At 45.2% G+C, this 17,229-nt stretch overlaps 1 protein-coding gene across 1 annotated transcript; it reads right to left on the reverse strand.

Moving 5' to 3' along the window:
- Positions 1 to 1,767: 1,767 nt before the first annotated feature.
- On the reverse strand, positions 1,768 to 4,401 carry MIXL1 (Mix paired-like homeobox; the record flags this gene model as incomplete). The annotated part of the gene is made up of 3 exons (XM_084624944.1): positions 1,768 to 3,584; positions 3,981 to 4,222; positions 4,317 to 4,401. 3 exons carry the CDS (start codon positions 4,399 to 4,401, stop codon positions 2,961 to 2,963), a joined length of 951 nt encoding a protein of 316 aa, XP_084481070.1. The 3' UTR covers positions 1,768 to 2,960.
- Positions 4,402 to 17,229: the final 12,828 nt, after the last annotated feature.

A 17,229-nucleotide genomic window follows, 5' to 3' on the forward strand; every position in this document is an offset into this window, starting at 1 on the left:
TGGCAACAGAGTCATTAGAGGTCCCCCCACAAGAGGGTCATCAAGGCCTCTTTGTGCCAAAAGAGTGGTGGCAAAGCGCAAGAGAGAATCTAGCCCTTTATTCCTCACTTACTCCAGCTGGAAAATGAACCTTGTCCACAGTCACCCTAGGCCAGGGGTGGCCAAACTGGCTCTCAAGCCACATTTGGCTCTTTTATCATTAAAGTGCAGCTAGCGAAGCCCCCCTCTCCATTTTCCACCTATTAGACTGGTGGAGGGGAGCTCAGGACCTCTACCTTGCAGCAGGGTGGTGGGGTAGAGGCTTCTGCCCAGCGGGGGTGGGGGGAGGTTGGGGTTTCAGCCCAATGGGGTGCACTTGCTGAGTTATGGGGCTTCAGCAGCAGTGGGGCTGAAACCCCAAGCCCTGTCAGGCACCTCCTGCAGGGCTGAAGTCCTGACAGGTGTGTCCCAGCTCTCAAACTTCTGAAGATTGGTGTAAGTGGCTTGGAGGACCAGTAAGTCTGGCCATCCTTGCCCTAGGTCAAGATATGATTTGGGTGGGGAATGTAATGTTATGGGATCCTGGAGTTTTGTTTCACTTTTGAAAAGCTCCTCCAGGCCAGTTTGGAGGAAAGACAGGTGACAAAATTCCCAGTCACCTCATCTGAGGTAACAGGAACAGTTGGTTGACCTGGCTAGCTATTATTACATACCTCTTGTGGTAAATCTTCCTTAATTATTGAAGATATTCTAATGTTTAACATTTTAAAGTCAGAATAAGCATAGGTTCAGTTTACACTGGTTTTTCACCTGTGGGAATTTTCCCCATATTAGTTGAGCCCCAGTTTAGGTTTCAAGACACTAAATCTGAAAATTATATAGTCACATGAAAGCAGCTGAATAGCACTATTGGAATAAATGGGACTATTCAGATGCTTAAAACTTAGCTAAATATGTGTAAGTATTTGCAAGAGGTTAGGGCCTTCTGAAAAGGAATTTTGTAGAGCACTTTGCAAAGAGAGTTTACTATCTAGCCCTGTTAAGAGGATGCTGACAGAAGAAAGATTGATGTATTTGTGTCATTTTGGTTAACATCTAAGCTAATTCATGGGGTGGTAGGGCACTTTAGATTTACATAGTCTGCTGGCTCAATCAAAGTTTCAAAACTTTTGGTTTTTTTTTTTTTTTTTTGCACTGCTAGAAGGGCAGTTAGGATTTACTCTCCTTCCCCACCCCCCAGCAACATTTATGCTAATCAAATTATGACTGAGGTAAATCAACACATTTTGTTGCCTATTGTTCAAACCTGCTATTTAATTCAATCTTGAGCTGCAACCTATCAAAGCTGAGGTTTCTTGACCTGATTTAGCAACAGAAGCTGCAGATTGGCTACTCCAGTACCTCTCCCCTTTTAGAGTGGGTCTGCTCTACACTATAAATGCAACATAGTGGAGGAGTTGATCCCTGCTTTCAGGAATTTACAAAATGGCACATTAAGGGAAAGCAAGATAGTATAACAAATGATTGTTTTATTTTTCTTCTCAAAAAGAAATGTCACAGGTTTTCCAAAACATAGAACCAGGAGTTTCCTAATTCTTTTACACAAGGTTAAATAAAGATGCAAAAATAAATAAGCTCCTAGAATTTTAAAAAAGCTAGCCAGTTTATCTTCCTTGCTAGGTCAACTGAGTATCATAGTCTGTTCTTATTTTAAAAGCCAAACTGTATTTTCATCTGAAGGCAGTTTTACAAGACACACACACACCTTACTTAAAATAAATAGGTAACATTAAAGTTTTACTATTGCACTTAATTTCATCCTCGAGAGGATGTTTTGAGAGTTTTGTATCCATCATGGTAATTTTTGCCATACACACTTTCACTGTATTCAAATGACACTTGTATGTCTCAAGGGGATAGGAGGGGGCAAACCGCCCAGAAATACTGGGTTTTCTGTACACTCTAACATTTGTGATATTGGGTGTATTCTTAACTATGCAAAAATCTATAAAGTCTTACACATTTAAGATAAGCTTCATTTAATTACAAATAAGAGAACGTTGCACATGGTACTTTCTCTCCCTCCACCCCTGTTTATGCCTTTACTAACCCTAGCCCACACACAGCTGTAGTCATATTTACACCAAACTAGGCAGTCATGTTCTTATATGGCTCTTAATAGTGCAACTCTAAAACCTTGTGATTAAATTACAGTGCAGCGATCTACGAAGACGCTTTATTTTAGAAGCTTTCAATGGCTCAGTACATCCATGCATCTATTACACAAACCGGTGATCCTGGGTGTGACTCCCTCCCTCCTGTCAGGCAGCAAAAGGAGTTTTAGGAAACTCTTAGGGTTCAGTGAAAGCAACTTGTTATTCAATAGCTGCTAGGAAACTTTTAGGAAGAGAGGTGAGAGGGAATTGGGGTTTAAAGTATTATGCCATTTCTAGGGTTACGGTAACCTCCAGCTTCCCTCTTGGTTAGTTTCACCAGTGACCTCTTGTGTTAACAAGGTGTGGCTTTGTGTTAACAAGGTGTGGAGTTGGGCGATAGTCGCTCCCCTTTGTCTATTAGGCTACAGTAAAAAAACAAGTATTGTTTATACATACAAGTTATTTAAAAAGAAGGAAACTAAGAACTTGCTTTCTAATTGTTTCCCTGTCACTAACACGGACTTAATTCTTGCTATGACTCCCTTTCCTAGGTAGAATATTTTTGATGAGGTGGAGGTTGTCTGGCTGATAAAATTACACCAGGTGGTGGGTTGGCAGTTTTGTTTGCCGGACACCTGAGCTTACAAATAAATGCCCTTTTCATAAGGGGCCTGTGACTTACGAGACTTATTCCTAGCACTCTAAAAGATACACCCGAAATTCGCCGTTTCGAGAACTCCATGGTGACAAAAAGTTGCTTAAAAATTAACTTTTACACGTTTCCTTTTGCCTTCCCCTACCCCCTGCGGATCTTGAATGGTCCCTTCAGATTCCTCGGAAGGTACTTAGGGTGCTCTCTTCCCACTCGGAGCCCGACTCCGAATAGCTGCTGGTGTCTTCTGCATCAGAGATGGGCGAATATTGTCCACACGTGGTCTGAGGCGTTTGGGAGCGAGGACCACACAGCTTCCCCATACCGCCATGTCTACCCGCACCAGCTGAAAGGGGCAGGGAGGGCACTAGAAAATTCATTTCAGGTCCGACCGTCCTAGTCGGAGGGACGCTCTCAAAGTCCACCCCGAGCCCAGGCTGGAAGGGCAGGTTGGAGGGCCACTGGTACGGACTCGCGTTTTCTTCTTTTATTTGAATGATCTGGGCTACTCCCGACAGCGCGTAATGCGGTGGATGACCCTCCAGCGCCTTCACGCTAGGGCTCGCGTGGTTGCTGGGACAAGGAGGCCGGGCAGCGCAGGCAGCCCCTGAAGGGCCCACGGGGGCCTGGAAGTAACCGTGCCGCTCTGTGCGGGAGGGGTGCTGCCGGATGCCCACCGGTGGAGATCCATGTTTGGCAGGAGCCTGGTGGCCCGGGAAAGGCTCCGCGGCTCCCGGACTGCTGCAAGGTTTCCCTCGCTGCCGCCGGGACTTGGCACGTCTGTTCTGGAACCAGACCTGGGGAGAGATCGGTTGTTAACCGTGGGGCGGCGGACCCGGGTTACCGTGCAGTGTGAGGAACCCGAGTGGGCGCTGGCGGAGAGCTGGCAGGGGCGGGCCCAGAGAACAAGCGTGCTGGCCGCTGCAAAGCGCTGGTCATCGGAGGGCTTAGTTAGCCCAGCAGGGTTTGGCCGGATGGCGAGTGAGCGAGCCATTTTGTTCCAGCCTTAGGCGGGAGCAGCGTCCCGGGTCTCAGGGCGGAGGACCCAGGCCGAGGGGCCGAGCCCCGTGCGGCAGGGCAAGCCGCAGAGGGAGGGAGGGAGGCAGGGAAGAGCGCGCAGGCAGCGGCTGGCGCGTTTGGAGGCAGACAGTTCGGGGGATCCCTGGCCACCAGCGCCCCAGTCGCCCACTCACCTGGATCCTGGACTCCGGGATCTGGGTCATGGCCGCCAGCTTCTCCCGCAGGTAGATATCGGGGTACATGGTGTCGCTGAAGACCAGCTCCAGCGTCTCCAGCTGAGCCGTGGTGAAGTTGGTCCTTTTCCTGCGCTGGGAGATGGAAGGCACCAGCTCAGCCGCGTCCGGGGGGAACGGGGCGGGCGGGCTGAGATCCGGGGACAGGGAAGGGCAGCCACCCCCGGCCACTTGGCTCCTGGCTGCGGAGAGACAACGCAAGTCAGCCACGCGCGCCTAGGCCGAGCGAGCGCTGGGGCGCAGCGGGGATGCGACGCGCAGGGCGCTGGGACCTACCTGTGGGGAAGTTGCCGGGGAAGCGGCCCTCCGGCGGGGCCAGGCCCCCCGCGTGGGCTGCATGCTGGGTGGGGTAGAGATCCATGGGGCTCCGCCCAGCGTGCGGGTTGCGCCGGAGAGACTGGCGCCTTCGGGTTCCCCTTCCGAGGGGCCGCCTCGCCCCGCTCCTCTTTATACTGGGAGCGCAGAGGCCAGCCGCCCCGGGGGGTGGATGGGGGTTGGTCTCCGGTGATCAAAGGCTTCCCGAGCCAGCCGCTCTCTTTAGGATGCACGCGGGGGGGGGCAGATAATAGTCGCTTCCTTAGGACGGAGATGGACTCAGAAGGGGGAAAGTGCGAATCTTTGGGGCGCCCGCCCCCATCCCTGGGAGCTTTATTCCCCGGGGTCTTCTCAGCAACCCACGCTGCTGACGCTGGCGTGTGGCTGGGATGGGCAGGAGGGCTGGGGGCGCCTGGCCGCGGACAAGTCAAGAGAAACAGGGAGAGACGTGTCGGGTAACCAGGCTGCCCTGTGTTCTGCGCTCCCGCCCCACGGGGCGCTCGGGAAGGGCTGCGGAAGAAAATGTTTCAATGGGTTTAACACGCAACTGGGCGGGGGGGGGGTTACTGGAGGAAACAAACCCCTTCGGCTGGTGACTGAACGATCCGACCGGCGGGTCGGGCCGAAAACGGCTTCACGCTTAATACAAGAACCGATTGGAAAGCAAGTTCTCTGGGGCGGAAATTCAGAGGGGACACTCTGGGGGGAGGGATAGCTCAGTGGTTTGAGCATTGGCCTGCTAAACCCAGGGTTGTGAGTTCAATCCTTGAGGGGGCCATTTGGGATCTGGGGCAAAAATTGGGGGGATTGGTCCTGCTTTGAGCAGGGGGTTGGACTAGATGACCTCCTGCGGTCCCTTCCAACCCTGATATTCTATGATTTCCGCGGAGGGAATCCCACATGGGGGCTGGCCCGATACAAAGAGGGGCCCGTATACAAAACATTAGAAAGCTGGACAATCCTCAGGTGGAAGATGCCAATCATTATTTGATGGAGTCCCTTTCTTTATATCATGATGCGCCGGACTTTCCCCTCTCCTGTAGTGACAGGCATTTGAAAGACACTGGCTTGAATCGTTCCTAAATAAAGGTGGTAACCCGAAAGTGTAATCAGCTGGTGGTTGTTTGGTGGAGTGCGGGGGAAGGCAGTCGTCACAAAAACCACCAGAACACGTGGCTTGTGTGGTGGTAGGTGATGGGTTGGTTTGTTTGGTTGTTGTTTGTTGTAATTAATAGTTAGGGATTCTCCTTAGTCCATTTGGTTCACATGACATGCCTTTGCCTTCCTTTGGAAGGGGACTCCCTGAATAAAATAGTTCTCAGGTCTTGGAGGATTGGTGCTGCCCTATTGTTGAGCAATATACTTTTCCCATTAAAGTACACGGTGACCCTTCTTGACCGGGAAGCTGGGGGGTTGCTCTGGATGTGCATTCCTCTTTGAATCTTAAAAAGAACAGGAGGACTTGTGGCACCTTAGAGACTAACACATTTATCTGAGCACAAGCTTTCGTGAAGCTCGCTTCATCGGCTGTAGCTCAGGAAAGCTCACGCTCAAATAAATGTGTTAGTCTCTAGGGTGCCACTAGTCCTCCTGTTCTTTTTGCGGATACAGACTAACACGGCTGTTACTCTGAAATCTATCTTTGAATCTTGCAGTTTGGGCCATGCCTGTACTGGGCTTTTAACTATTTAAACCACAGCTCCAGCTAAATAGGCATCAGTAACCAGTTATAGCATTCCCAGTAGCAGCTGTGTTAGTCTGTATTCGCAAAAAGAAAAGGAGGACTTGTGGCACCTTAGAGACTAACCAATTCATCATGCATCCGATGAAGTGAGCTGTTGCTCATGAAAGCTCATGCTCAAATAAATTTGTTAGTCTCTAAGGTGCCACAAGTCCTCCTTTTCCATATATGGCATTGTTTGCCTCTATGTACATTGACCAGCAAAACTGTGTGCCTTGTTTCAAAGACTGTAAACACTGTTCCCTAACAGGCATGGTGTGTTTATATTCTGTGTCTTTTAGCATAGCTTTCCTTTCCTTTCCTTGCTTATTGATTACAGGCATTTCTTTGCAATCAACTAATCTATTCAGTCATTTGATTTAATGCCCTGGTGTCCCCAATCCCAGGTCCTCATCGATAAATTGCCAAAGACCTATGCATCTTTGTAATAGGTGTGTGTTCAACTGCAGTTTCATTGCTGGTGATCAGCTCTGTCCTTGCTTTGCAGTTATTACAGAGAGGAGGGCAGTAGCTTCATTTTAAAGCTCTATGAACAACAATATGGGCACTCATTATGGGCTCAGTCCTGCAAATACAAACAAGCATCATATACAACATTCTCACAGGACTGGGCCTTTAATGAGTCCCTGTCAAGTATGTTAGGCCAGACACCTTGGCACTTATCCCCTCTCAAAACAGTCTCCTGGAATTCTTAAAGGATGTAGCTTTTCTTTTCCTACCAGTCTTTAGTACTTGAGTATAGACACTGAAGGTATATAGCACTTTAGTGGTGTGGAAGGACCTTATGTACCTTACTGACTGAGAAATGGTAAATAAAGTTATCTCCTATTGATCGTCTCTCCTATTTTGTTTAGGGAGTATCTCACAGTAAATTGTGCTTGTGGGTTTATAACATACCTGCTGCAGCAAAGATTTGCTCTCTGTTTTTAAGATATAGGTTACACACATCTGGAAATTCCTATAGGTAGATATTAAACAGAGGCCCATATCACTAAAACATCTCCTCTCCCACCCACTCCAACTAATGGGTGTAATTCCTCACAGTTGAATACAAGGAGCGGGAACGTCTGTGATAAATGCTTCCCAAATGGAGGGGATCTATGCAGATTTAATGCCAAAAATATTGAAAGTTGCTTCAGGTGTATACTGCTTACTCAGTTTTCTGGGAACAAAGAATGTAGGCCATATTTACAGGATGAGGGACTGTACCCTGGGAAGCTGTGACTCCTAAAACGATTTGAGGGTTGTGGTGGATAATCAGCTGAATGTGAACTCCCACTGTGATGCTATGGCCAGAAAAACTAATACAGTCCTGAGATACATAAATAAGGGCATCTCAAAGAGGTCATTTCACCTTAGTATTCTTCACTAGTGGGACCGCTGTTGGAATACTGTGTCTAGTTCTGGTGCCCACAATTTAAGACAGAGGTTGATAAATTGGAGAGGGTTCAGAGAAGAACCACAAGAATGATTAAAGGATTAAAAAAATGCCTTATGATGATAGACTAGAGCTCAATCTATTGAGCTTAACAAAGAAAAGGTTAAGGGGAGACTTGATTACAGCCTGTAGGTACCTACATGAGGAACAAATATTTAATAATGGGCTCTTCAGTCTAGCAGAGAAAGGTATAACAATGCCTGGAAGTTGAAGCTAGACAAATTCAGACTTTAGATAAGGCATGAATTTTTAATTGTGAGGGACATTAACCACTGAAACAATTTACTAAGCATTGTGGTGAATTCTCATAGACTCATAGACTTTAAGGTCAGAAGTCTATATTTGGGGCAAGAGGCTTAATACTATTAACAATAGGTATAGGTCTAACTTCCAGATTTACTGATTGTTAGTGGTACTTAAATTACAGTGTACTTAATGAGTGAGTCAGGGATGGAAGTGGTGCTCCTTCCCTGAGCCCCCCTGTCTGGGTCTGGCCCAAGCCTCCCCTCCCTCTTCCCCCATGGGGCTGGCCCAAGCCGCCTGGCTTTGCCACTTGCCCCCCTGAACGTATACTAGAGGTTTTCACACTGTGGGGTGTGCTCCCCTATGGGGGCACAGAGGAACATTTAGGGGGGCAAGCTGCAATGCCTGGCAGCATGGGCCAGCCATGCACAACAAGGCGTATCCCTCTAAACATTCCTTCTCACCCCCTTTAGGGGGGCATGCCCCACAGTGTGAAAACCTATGGTATACAGTTGGGAGGGTGGCACCCCTACATGCTACCCCCAATCTCCACCCATGCCAGAAGGTACCATTATGATCATCTAGTCTGACCTGCACATCACAGGCCACAGAATCTCACTCACGCATTCCTGTAGTAAGCTCTGGCTGAGTTACTGAAGTCCTTAAATACTGATTTAAAGACTTAATGTTACAGAGAATCCACCATTTACTGTAGTTCAAACCAGCACCTGACCCATGCCTCATGCTGCAGTGGAAGGCAAAAAATCCCACAGACCTCTGCCAGTCGGACCTGGGGGGAAATTCCTTCAAATATGGTGATCAGTTAGACCCACCAAACATGTGGGCAAGATCCATCAGCCAGACACCTGGGAAAGAATCGTCTGTAGTAACTCAGAGCCCTCCCCATCTAGCGTCCCATCTCAGGCTTTAGGGATAGGTGGGCCATATGCCATTGTAGGAAATCTCATCATACCATCCCCTCCATAAACTTATCAAGCTCAGTCCTGAAACAAGTTAGTTTTTTCTTCCCCAAATGCTCCCCTTGGACGGCTGTTCCATCACTTCTTCATTCCTCTGACGGTTAGTAACCTTTGTCTAATTTCAAGCCTAAACTTACGATGGCTAGTTTATATCCATTTGTTCTTGTGCTAACATTGGGTCTTAATTTAAATAACTCCTCTCTCTTGCTGCTGTTTATCCCTCTGATGTATTTATAGAGACCAATCGTATCTCCCCTCAGCCTTTGTTTTGTTAGGCTGAACAAGCCAAGATCCTTAAGTCTCATTCTGGTAGGTTTTCCATTTCTCTGATGATCCTAGTAGCCCTCCTCTGCATCTGTTCCAGTTTTAAATCTCAGACAATTTTTAAATCAAGATTAGATATTTTTTCTAAAAAAGATATACTCTAGGAATTATTTTGGAGATGTTCTATGGTCTCTCCTATACAAGGGGTCAGAGTAGATAATCACAACGGTCCCTTTTGGCCTTAGCATCTCTGGATTTATGACAACCCCAAGGCATAATTTAAAAACAGTACTTCGGTTTCCTCAGTGCAGTTACATAAAAACTCCTTTTACCAATGATACAAAATAAAGGAGGGACTAAATTCTGTTTACATCTTTAATATACAAATTGTACCTCCCCCCATAGTCATGCAGGCCCACTGGTTCCAGAATAAGAGTGCCCTCACGAAGTGTTATTCTGGAATAACTAGAGTACTTTAAATCAACATCCTACCTTATTCTGGAATAATTTCCCTGTTTAGACAGACCCTAACTGATTAAAAGACATTCTACCTCAACCTGCAAAGAACATGAAACAATTGTTGAGAGATGTGCTAACTGCCCCATTCATCTAAATGGGTTGTTAACTTCCAACCCTGCTACTCAAGGGGAGATGACTGGGAGAATTGGAAAGAGTCTTGCTGCCACCATCTCATCCTTCTCGTGTCAAGGGGTGGGGCTGAGTCTTCCTCTGGGATGGACACTAACTTGCCTGGTAACTGGGAGAGATAGTTTCGAGATGGGGGAGGCCCAGCTTCTTCACCAGCCCAGCAGATTTATGAGTTTTACCCTTGTCACTATTAATCCCAGTCATGGACCAGAGTGCAGTGTGCAAGCAGAGGCAGGGCCACAAGGGTGTGGGGGAGAGAGCCGTGGGGGACTCACATGGGAGTGTGCCTAAATCCCCATCTGCCTTAATCCAGCCCTGCTTTTCCAGGTCAGACTTCCCATTAAGACAGACATTCTATCAATGTATATTGAAAACAAACCCAGGAAAGAGCTAGTATTGGGAGATAATGGACCTATTCCCAACCTGTAGATTTGGAAATGGGCTCAGGTCTTTGATCTTTCAGCACTTCCAGTTGTAAACTGTCATGTGTGTGACATCCTTAGGGCAACAGAGATTCCATGGGTTCTCTTGCACTTTACTGTATCTTGATATTGAAAGGGGAAGGGAGGAGCTCCAATAACTAGCTTGTAATGATTAATATACTTTTCCTAAAAAATGAAATTATGAGGGACTCTTCACAGACTTCAAAACTTTAATTAGGAGACATAGATAGATGATATTTATATAGACTATGAAAAGAGGGGAAGGCAAATAGAAGAAATAATAGAAGAAAGATGGAACAGAATACATTATATTCTAGGTGTGGCACATTTTGTAGTCTGGCTGCTACTCGGCTGCTATCTCTGCTGTAGTTAAGAATAACTCAGCATTTCCTTTATAAAGTGCTGTTTTCACATCTTAATAACATCCTATAACATGAAAAGGAGGACTTGTGGCACCTTAGAGACTAACCAATTTATTTGAGCATAAGCTTTCGTGAGCTATATCCAATGAAGTGAGCTGTAGCTCTGAAAGCTTATGCTCAAATAAATTGGTTAGTCTCTAAGGTGCCACAAATACTCCTTTTCTTTTTACAAATACAGACTAACACGGCTGTTACTCTGAATCCTATAACATACAACTCAGTAACTTGGGCCCTGATCCTGTAATGAGCTTTGTCTACAGGGTCTCTGCCAATCAGAGCTGGGGGGAAATTCCTTCCTGACTACAAATATGGCCATTAAAACTCCTCTCTCCTGCCACCCACCACTGCTCATCTTTCATGATTTTGAACCTCGTTCCCACCAGAGACACTTCTTCGCTGTGGTCCCTGTGATTGATCTAGTTGGAAGGGGAGAAGGGGACATTTAAATCTAGTTCCTGATGCTTCCCTCTAGAGCTGTCTAATTACTAGATCCCAATTCTGTAAACCTAGCTTCCCCTGCTCCAGCCATTGCTGCTTTCCACTAAAATCATTCTTCACTGTGGCCTCAATGCCAGCAGCTCTGGCTAGGGAGAAAACAACTGGCTTATTGAAGGGCAGGAAAATGCTAAGGGGTTTCGCTTTTATGTAACATTCTTGCACTAGAAGAGTGTAGTGTATTTCTTTCCTTCTGTTTTGCTGGCAGTATCCAATTTATTATAAAGATGTTCCATAAGCAAGCAGAACATCAACAAAAACTCATGGAGCCTTCTTTGCAATCCTGAATAGATCCGAGGAGAGGTTCTGCAACTCTAAATGCACCTGTAAAATCTGTAATGTAATCTTGCAATATTTTTTCATTCTCTTACGCTTACATGAATTTTATTGTCTTAACGGTCTGATGTGAATTTATTGACAGCCTTCTTTACATAAGTGCTTTTCTCTTAAAGGTATGTATTTTAATTTTTTTTTGCCACCACCTGTGCTGTGTGCTATATAATTAGGTGTGATTCAAGAGGAAAGGCAAATATCAATGAAGTTAGCTAACTGGTGAACTTTGGCTTATGGCCAAAAGATTTTCACTATTACCCTATATTAGTCTAACATGTAAAGTCCACCGTGTAATTTTTATAGATATTACTTTCATGGATCATCTGGCATCCAGAGTACAGTACATGGCTACAAAATGCTACGCACATTATTGGATGTAGAAACAACTGTGGGGTAAGGCAATAGCATGTGAACCTGTAACTAAAGACTGTACCATAAACAAGTGCCAGCACCAAGTGAGTTCTGTGATATCTCACAGGGCCCACAGAGATATCCTACAATGTCTGCCAAGATCTCTCAAAATGCACTGTGCTGGGAACAGTGGTAGAGGTTGCCAGAAATCATTGCAGCTGAATTGGTCTAGCTGACTACTAATGCAAGCACAGGCCAAAACTGCAAATGTCATTAACATGATAACAGCATGACGAGTGTGGATGGACTTAATCATTTGTGCTTCAGTTAGCGTAAAGCCATTGATGAATTCATTTACAAATGATTGAGCTTTCCAGCCTAGTTGAGGCAGTTGAACCATGATCGGCTGATACAATTCCACGCAGCCTTTATGTGCACTGAGTGGTACCACATATTTGATGTGGACCTTGGGTGAGTCATTCCCCTTCTCTGTGCCTCAGTTTCTCCTTCTATAAAATGCGGATTACGCTATCTCCTTTATAAAGCATGTTGAGCTCTAATGACAAAAAGTGCTATGTGAGAACTAGAGGGGGTTTATAACTATGTTTAATATATACAACAATGCCATTTCCCAACACTGGCAAACCCTCCTAGCGTAGGTGAAGCTTATACTGCCAAAAGAGAGTTTGCCAGTATACCAATTCCCCAAATGAAATAAGCAATACCAGCAAAAGCTCTCTTTTGCCAGCATAACGGCACCTATAGTAGGGCTTTTGCCAGTATAAAAATGTTGTAAACAATCATGTCCCTAACCAACATTGTTATATCAGCAAAAGTTTCTAGTGTAGAACTGGCCTTAGTTTTCCTCTTCTACCTAAGGATTCAGCTGGATGCTAAGGACTTCCTCTTCTTAATTTCTATCCCATGACTCCTAGTTACTATATAACACCACAAACAATCCTGCTTACTACCTTCAAATACTTGCAGGTGGTTATCAGATTCCCCTAAAAGAGACACACATCTCTAAGGTGCCACAAGTCCCCCTTTTCTTTTTGCGAATACAGACTAACACGACTGCTACTCCGAAACCATACATAGGGCTATAGATTGAGGCATAGGTACTATAGGCTTGTAGATAGGGTCCTGGCTCTGGGAAGCTCATGATGTCATGCTTCTGACTGTAAGCTTTAATTTAAAAATATTTATGTTTTGAACCTCATCATTGTGAAGAAGAAAACGTGACTTCAATATAACAGAGAGGGTGACCCCTGCCTGAGTTTGCAACGTCCTGAAACAATAGTTCTGAGAGGTGTGAACAGTTCTGTTCTTCTTGATGGACTGTTTACTCTGCAACTGACTGTTTGTGGGTGGGTCACCAGCCTTCATTCTTAAAGAAAAAGTAAGTAAGTTTCTAGCCCTCGTGGGTTAGAATGTGACCCCAATGCAGACCCCGAAAGGCTCAAAAAGCAGAAGGCCAATAAAAAGAACACCCAAGTCTATTATTGTTACATAAGCACATGGTTTTAAAGCCAACCTCATAGTTTTTGGTGAGCCTGACTCTCATGATTTTTGAACATTTAAGGTTGGCACTACTGCAACTTGGTCATCTGGGATCAATAAGGTGCTTCATTTGGATGAAAAGCACAATGAGCTAAGAACACTTGGACTCACAGCTCTGACTCTGACCTGTTTTCTGTTCTTGGACAAGTCACTTCTCCATATGCCCCAGCTGCAAAATGGAAATAATTATGTTTACCCACCCCCCTTTACAAAGTGCTTTGAGAGCTACAGACAAAGAGCACTCCAGAAAAGCCAAGAATTGTTGTTGCTTGCAGCTAAAACTATGCCCTCAGCACCTGATGACAACAATGACACAACCCACTCTCAGATACCAAGACAAGAGACTGCCTTCTCATGTAACCTGGCACAGTTGTTGCAGTGTCGAGCACCATTACAGCTCACAAAGCATAGGCACAATTCTGCCAACCAGTGAAGTCCAGGGCGGCACATATGCAGAATAAAATAAAGTGTATCAAGTATTCATGCCCTTTCCAAAAGGTGGAGACTTGATCTCCGTTGGTTAGAGCTTGATTATATCTTGCTTCCATCCATAATTCAAAACTCTTGAATAAGATTTAGTCATTTATTTTTTTTTAATTTTGTTCTTTGGCCTTAGCAGTAAGGAACAAGTAGAATCTTGTGACTTGAGCCTTCTGCTTAGAAAGCAGATGTGACCTGGGACCCTGGAGGTGTGAGACGTGACATCAGTCTCCCACGGTACCATTAGTGTATTCTGTTCCAAAGAGTTGATAAGAGCTTCAGACATAAGGAAGATCTTAAAAAAAACAACAGTGGGGGAGGCATAAGAATACAAGAGATGCATATGAAAAGATCAAGGAGCAGCATTTTCTAAACCCCAACAGGGACAGATTTGAGATCCCAGGTTTGGAGGGGACCCAGGTGGAGCAAGAAGGCAGGAGCAAAGTACAGTCTGATTGCTGACAGCTGGCTCCCTGCTTCACTTGTGAGGAAGATGAATGACTCAGGAGTATGAGGAAGATCAGAGCATATGATGGGGAGGAGTACCAGTAGGAAGCTGTCTTGAGGTGTAAGGGGGTTAGGTTAAAGGGAAGAGTCTGTCTAGAGTGAAGGGGATTTTTGGTGAATCTGGGCTCTATTAAACCTTATTCTGGCTTTGAAGTTTGAGATGCTTTCAGGAAGACAGAATGTACATAACTGACATCTTGTTCCTACTGAAGTCTATGGCCAGAATCCCATTGACTTCAGTGTCAACAGGCTTTGGCCTTTGGGCACTTAAAGTGGGTTTACCCACAGCCCATCCTTAGACAGTGATTTTTAAGTATTAGTCCTGTATCCAGCTCTCTAATTGTATAGGACACAAAACTGAGAGAACCAGCTCCTACAACTTAAAATGGATAAACTACATTGCTTGGCTCATTACTATGGTTTGCAGATGGAATACAGGATCTTTCCAATAACGTATTTTATGGGTGTTTTCTTTAAAAGGGGCTATTGTAATAACTATCAATCTAAGATACTTATAAGGTCCCCATGATCATAGTACCCAAGCACCTCACAGTTCTTAATGTGTTTAGCCTCCAAACATCCCTGTGAGGTAGGGAAGTAACTGGGTCCCAGTAAAAGAATTACGAGGGAAGTAAAAACAGAAGAACTAAGGAAAAGGACAGGATCTTGTCTTTTTTTGTGCAGAGGCCGCCACAATATAAATACTAGATAATAAATATTCAGACCACATCTGGAAATTTGAGGGGGTTAAGGCAGCTCTCAGACCCTGTATTCCTGCTGAGACTTGCGTAGATACTAAATTCAGTTTTAATTAAATATCAGAATGAAAAGTTCCAATCCTACTGATTCATTCACGGTCTGTCCTAGAATCAAGAATGGTGAGGAGAAAGTGAATGGGGAAGTGTTATTTACCCCTTCACATAACACAAGAACCAGGGGTCACCCTGAGAAATTAATAGTCAGCAGGTTTAAAGCAAATATAAGGAAGTATTTCTTCACACAACACAGGCTCAACCTGTGGAACTCGTTGCCAGGGCACGTAGTGAAGGCCAAGAGTAAAACTGGGTTAAAAAAAATTAGACTAATTCATGGAGGATAGGTCCATCAGTGGTATGGGATGAAAGCCCATGCTCTGGGTGTCCTTAAACCTCTGACTGCCAGGTGCTGGGGCTGGACAACAGGGGATGGATCACTCAATAATTGTCCTGTTCTGTTCATTCTCTCTGAAGTAGCTGGCACCATCCATGGTCGGAACAAAGGATACTGGACTAGATAGACCATTGGTCTGACCTAGTATGGCCCATTCTTATGTTCTTAGTCAAAGCCTTTTAGTGAGCGGCACTGAGTCTTGGTTTATATTGTTTTTTAGGGGGTAGGAATTTGCATTGCTATGATTATATCAGTACAAATTTCCCTACTCTAGATAAACTCTGAAATACTATCGAAAATAATTATATTCCTCTGTATGTAGCCCTCACACATATGCAGTCAATCTAATAATCCCCCCAGCTGCATCCTAACTCCATGGTCCTCAACCTTTTTTCATTTGCAAACCCCTAAAAATTTCAAATGGGGGCGTGGACCCCTTTGGAAATCTTTGACATAGCCCGAGGACCCCCAGGTCCTGGGGATCACAGGTTGAGAACCACTAACCTAACCCACTCTTCCCCTCAATGCCAACCAGCTGTATTTGATACTGATACTGTATCTGATACTTCCATTCAGCTTCCAAATTTTCCTGCTATTCCCATCATCTGACAAACAATGTGGTTTTAGCACAAGTCTCACGATATTTGGTGTGCATCTTAAAGCCACAGCTGCTGGAATCAGTGGATTGCATGAGTGGCTCAGCTATTGCTTAAAAACAAGAAAAAGAAAAAAAAGCAGAAGCCATCCTGGTTGTGGAGAAAGCTTGATCATGTGGAGTGAATGCACCGTGAAGGTTCAGAAACCAGACAGAACCTAACATGTGCGGTTTTTTTTTTTTTCAATATCTCACAATTTTAAGCCAATGTCATGATTTTTGTACGAGTCTGGCAAAATCTCCATCTGTTCCATGCACATTTGCATAGAAAAGCAGCCCCATCCTCCCACCCTACCTCCGTCTCTCCAGACAAGCAATATGATCCTTCCCCTCCACAAACACCCAGTCTGTAGCATCTACCGGCTACCTCCCCACCACAAACACCCGACGGAATAAACACCCGACGGAATCAGGTGCCCCATCCAGATGTCATGTTTTCTCCACCTGGAAGCATTAGGAGCTAATTACGACAAAAATGCTTCAACTCTGATCATTCCTTTGAAGTGCCTCTCTTTATTCCCCCCTCCCATTTGAAATGATTCCCCGTTATTCATTCTCTTCTCCTCTCTTTTTATTTCTGTTGTGCTTATTGTTATCTGTTTTGGCCCTGACTTGTCAAAGGAACACCATTATCACCTCTTTAGTCTAATCCACTCCTTTGTTGTCTGAAGTTTCCCATCTCCCTCTCCCTCTATTTACTATTTATAATCTCATTCCCCCCTAGTGCTCCAGCCCCCCTGATTGTTTCCAGTGGCTTCTGTGTGTGACCAAGGCTAGCCCATCTTCCACCCACCTTTTGTGTGCCTCAGAGGGAAACCAAGAATCCTGAGTTTTCTCCCCTTTTCCCCAAGTTTTCATCTGCCACTTGACACATGTCCAAATTACCATCAAATGCATTTATTATTCTAAATCAGAAAAATAACAATCTCAAATCCTGAGCCAATACAGACCCAAGAACTGTTTTCTACAGCTAGCTTAGAAAGGATCCTTCTCCCTATTGAACACAGTTTTGTGACAATACTGCCAAATGCAGAGTTTGGGGAGGGCTGTGGGATAAAACGGAGTGCAGAGGGTTTGCCAGAGTTAGATATAAAAACCTCAGTGCTCTGTCTACATTAACACATCCACTATTGCTAGCACCTGGGCTATCCCATGATTACACCAT

This window comes from Lepidochelys olivacea, assembly GCF_965140295.1.
Source record: "Lepidochelys olivacea isolate rLepOli2 genome assembly, chromosome: 3".
Classification (NCBI taxonomy): Eukaryota; Metazoa; Chordata; order Testudines; family Cheloniidae; genus Lepidochelys; species Lepidochelys olivacea.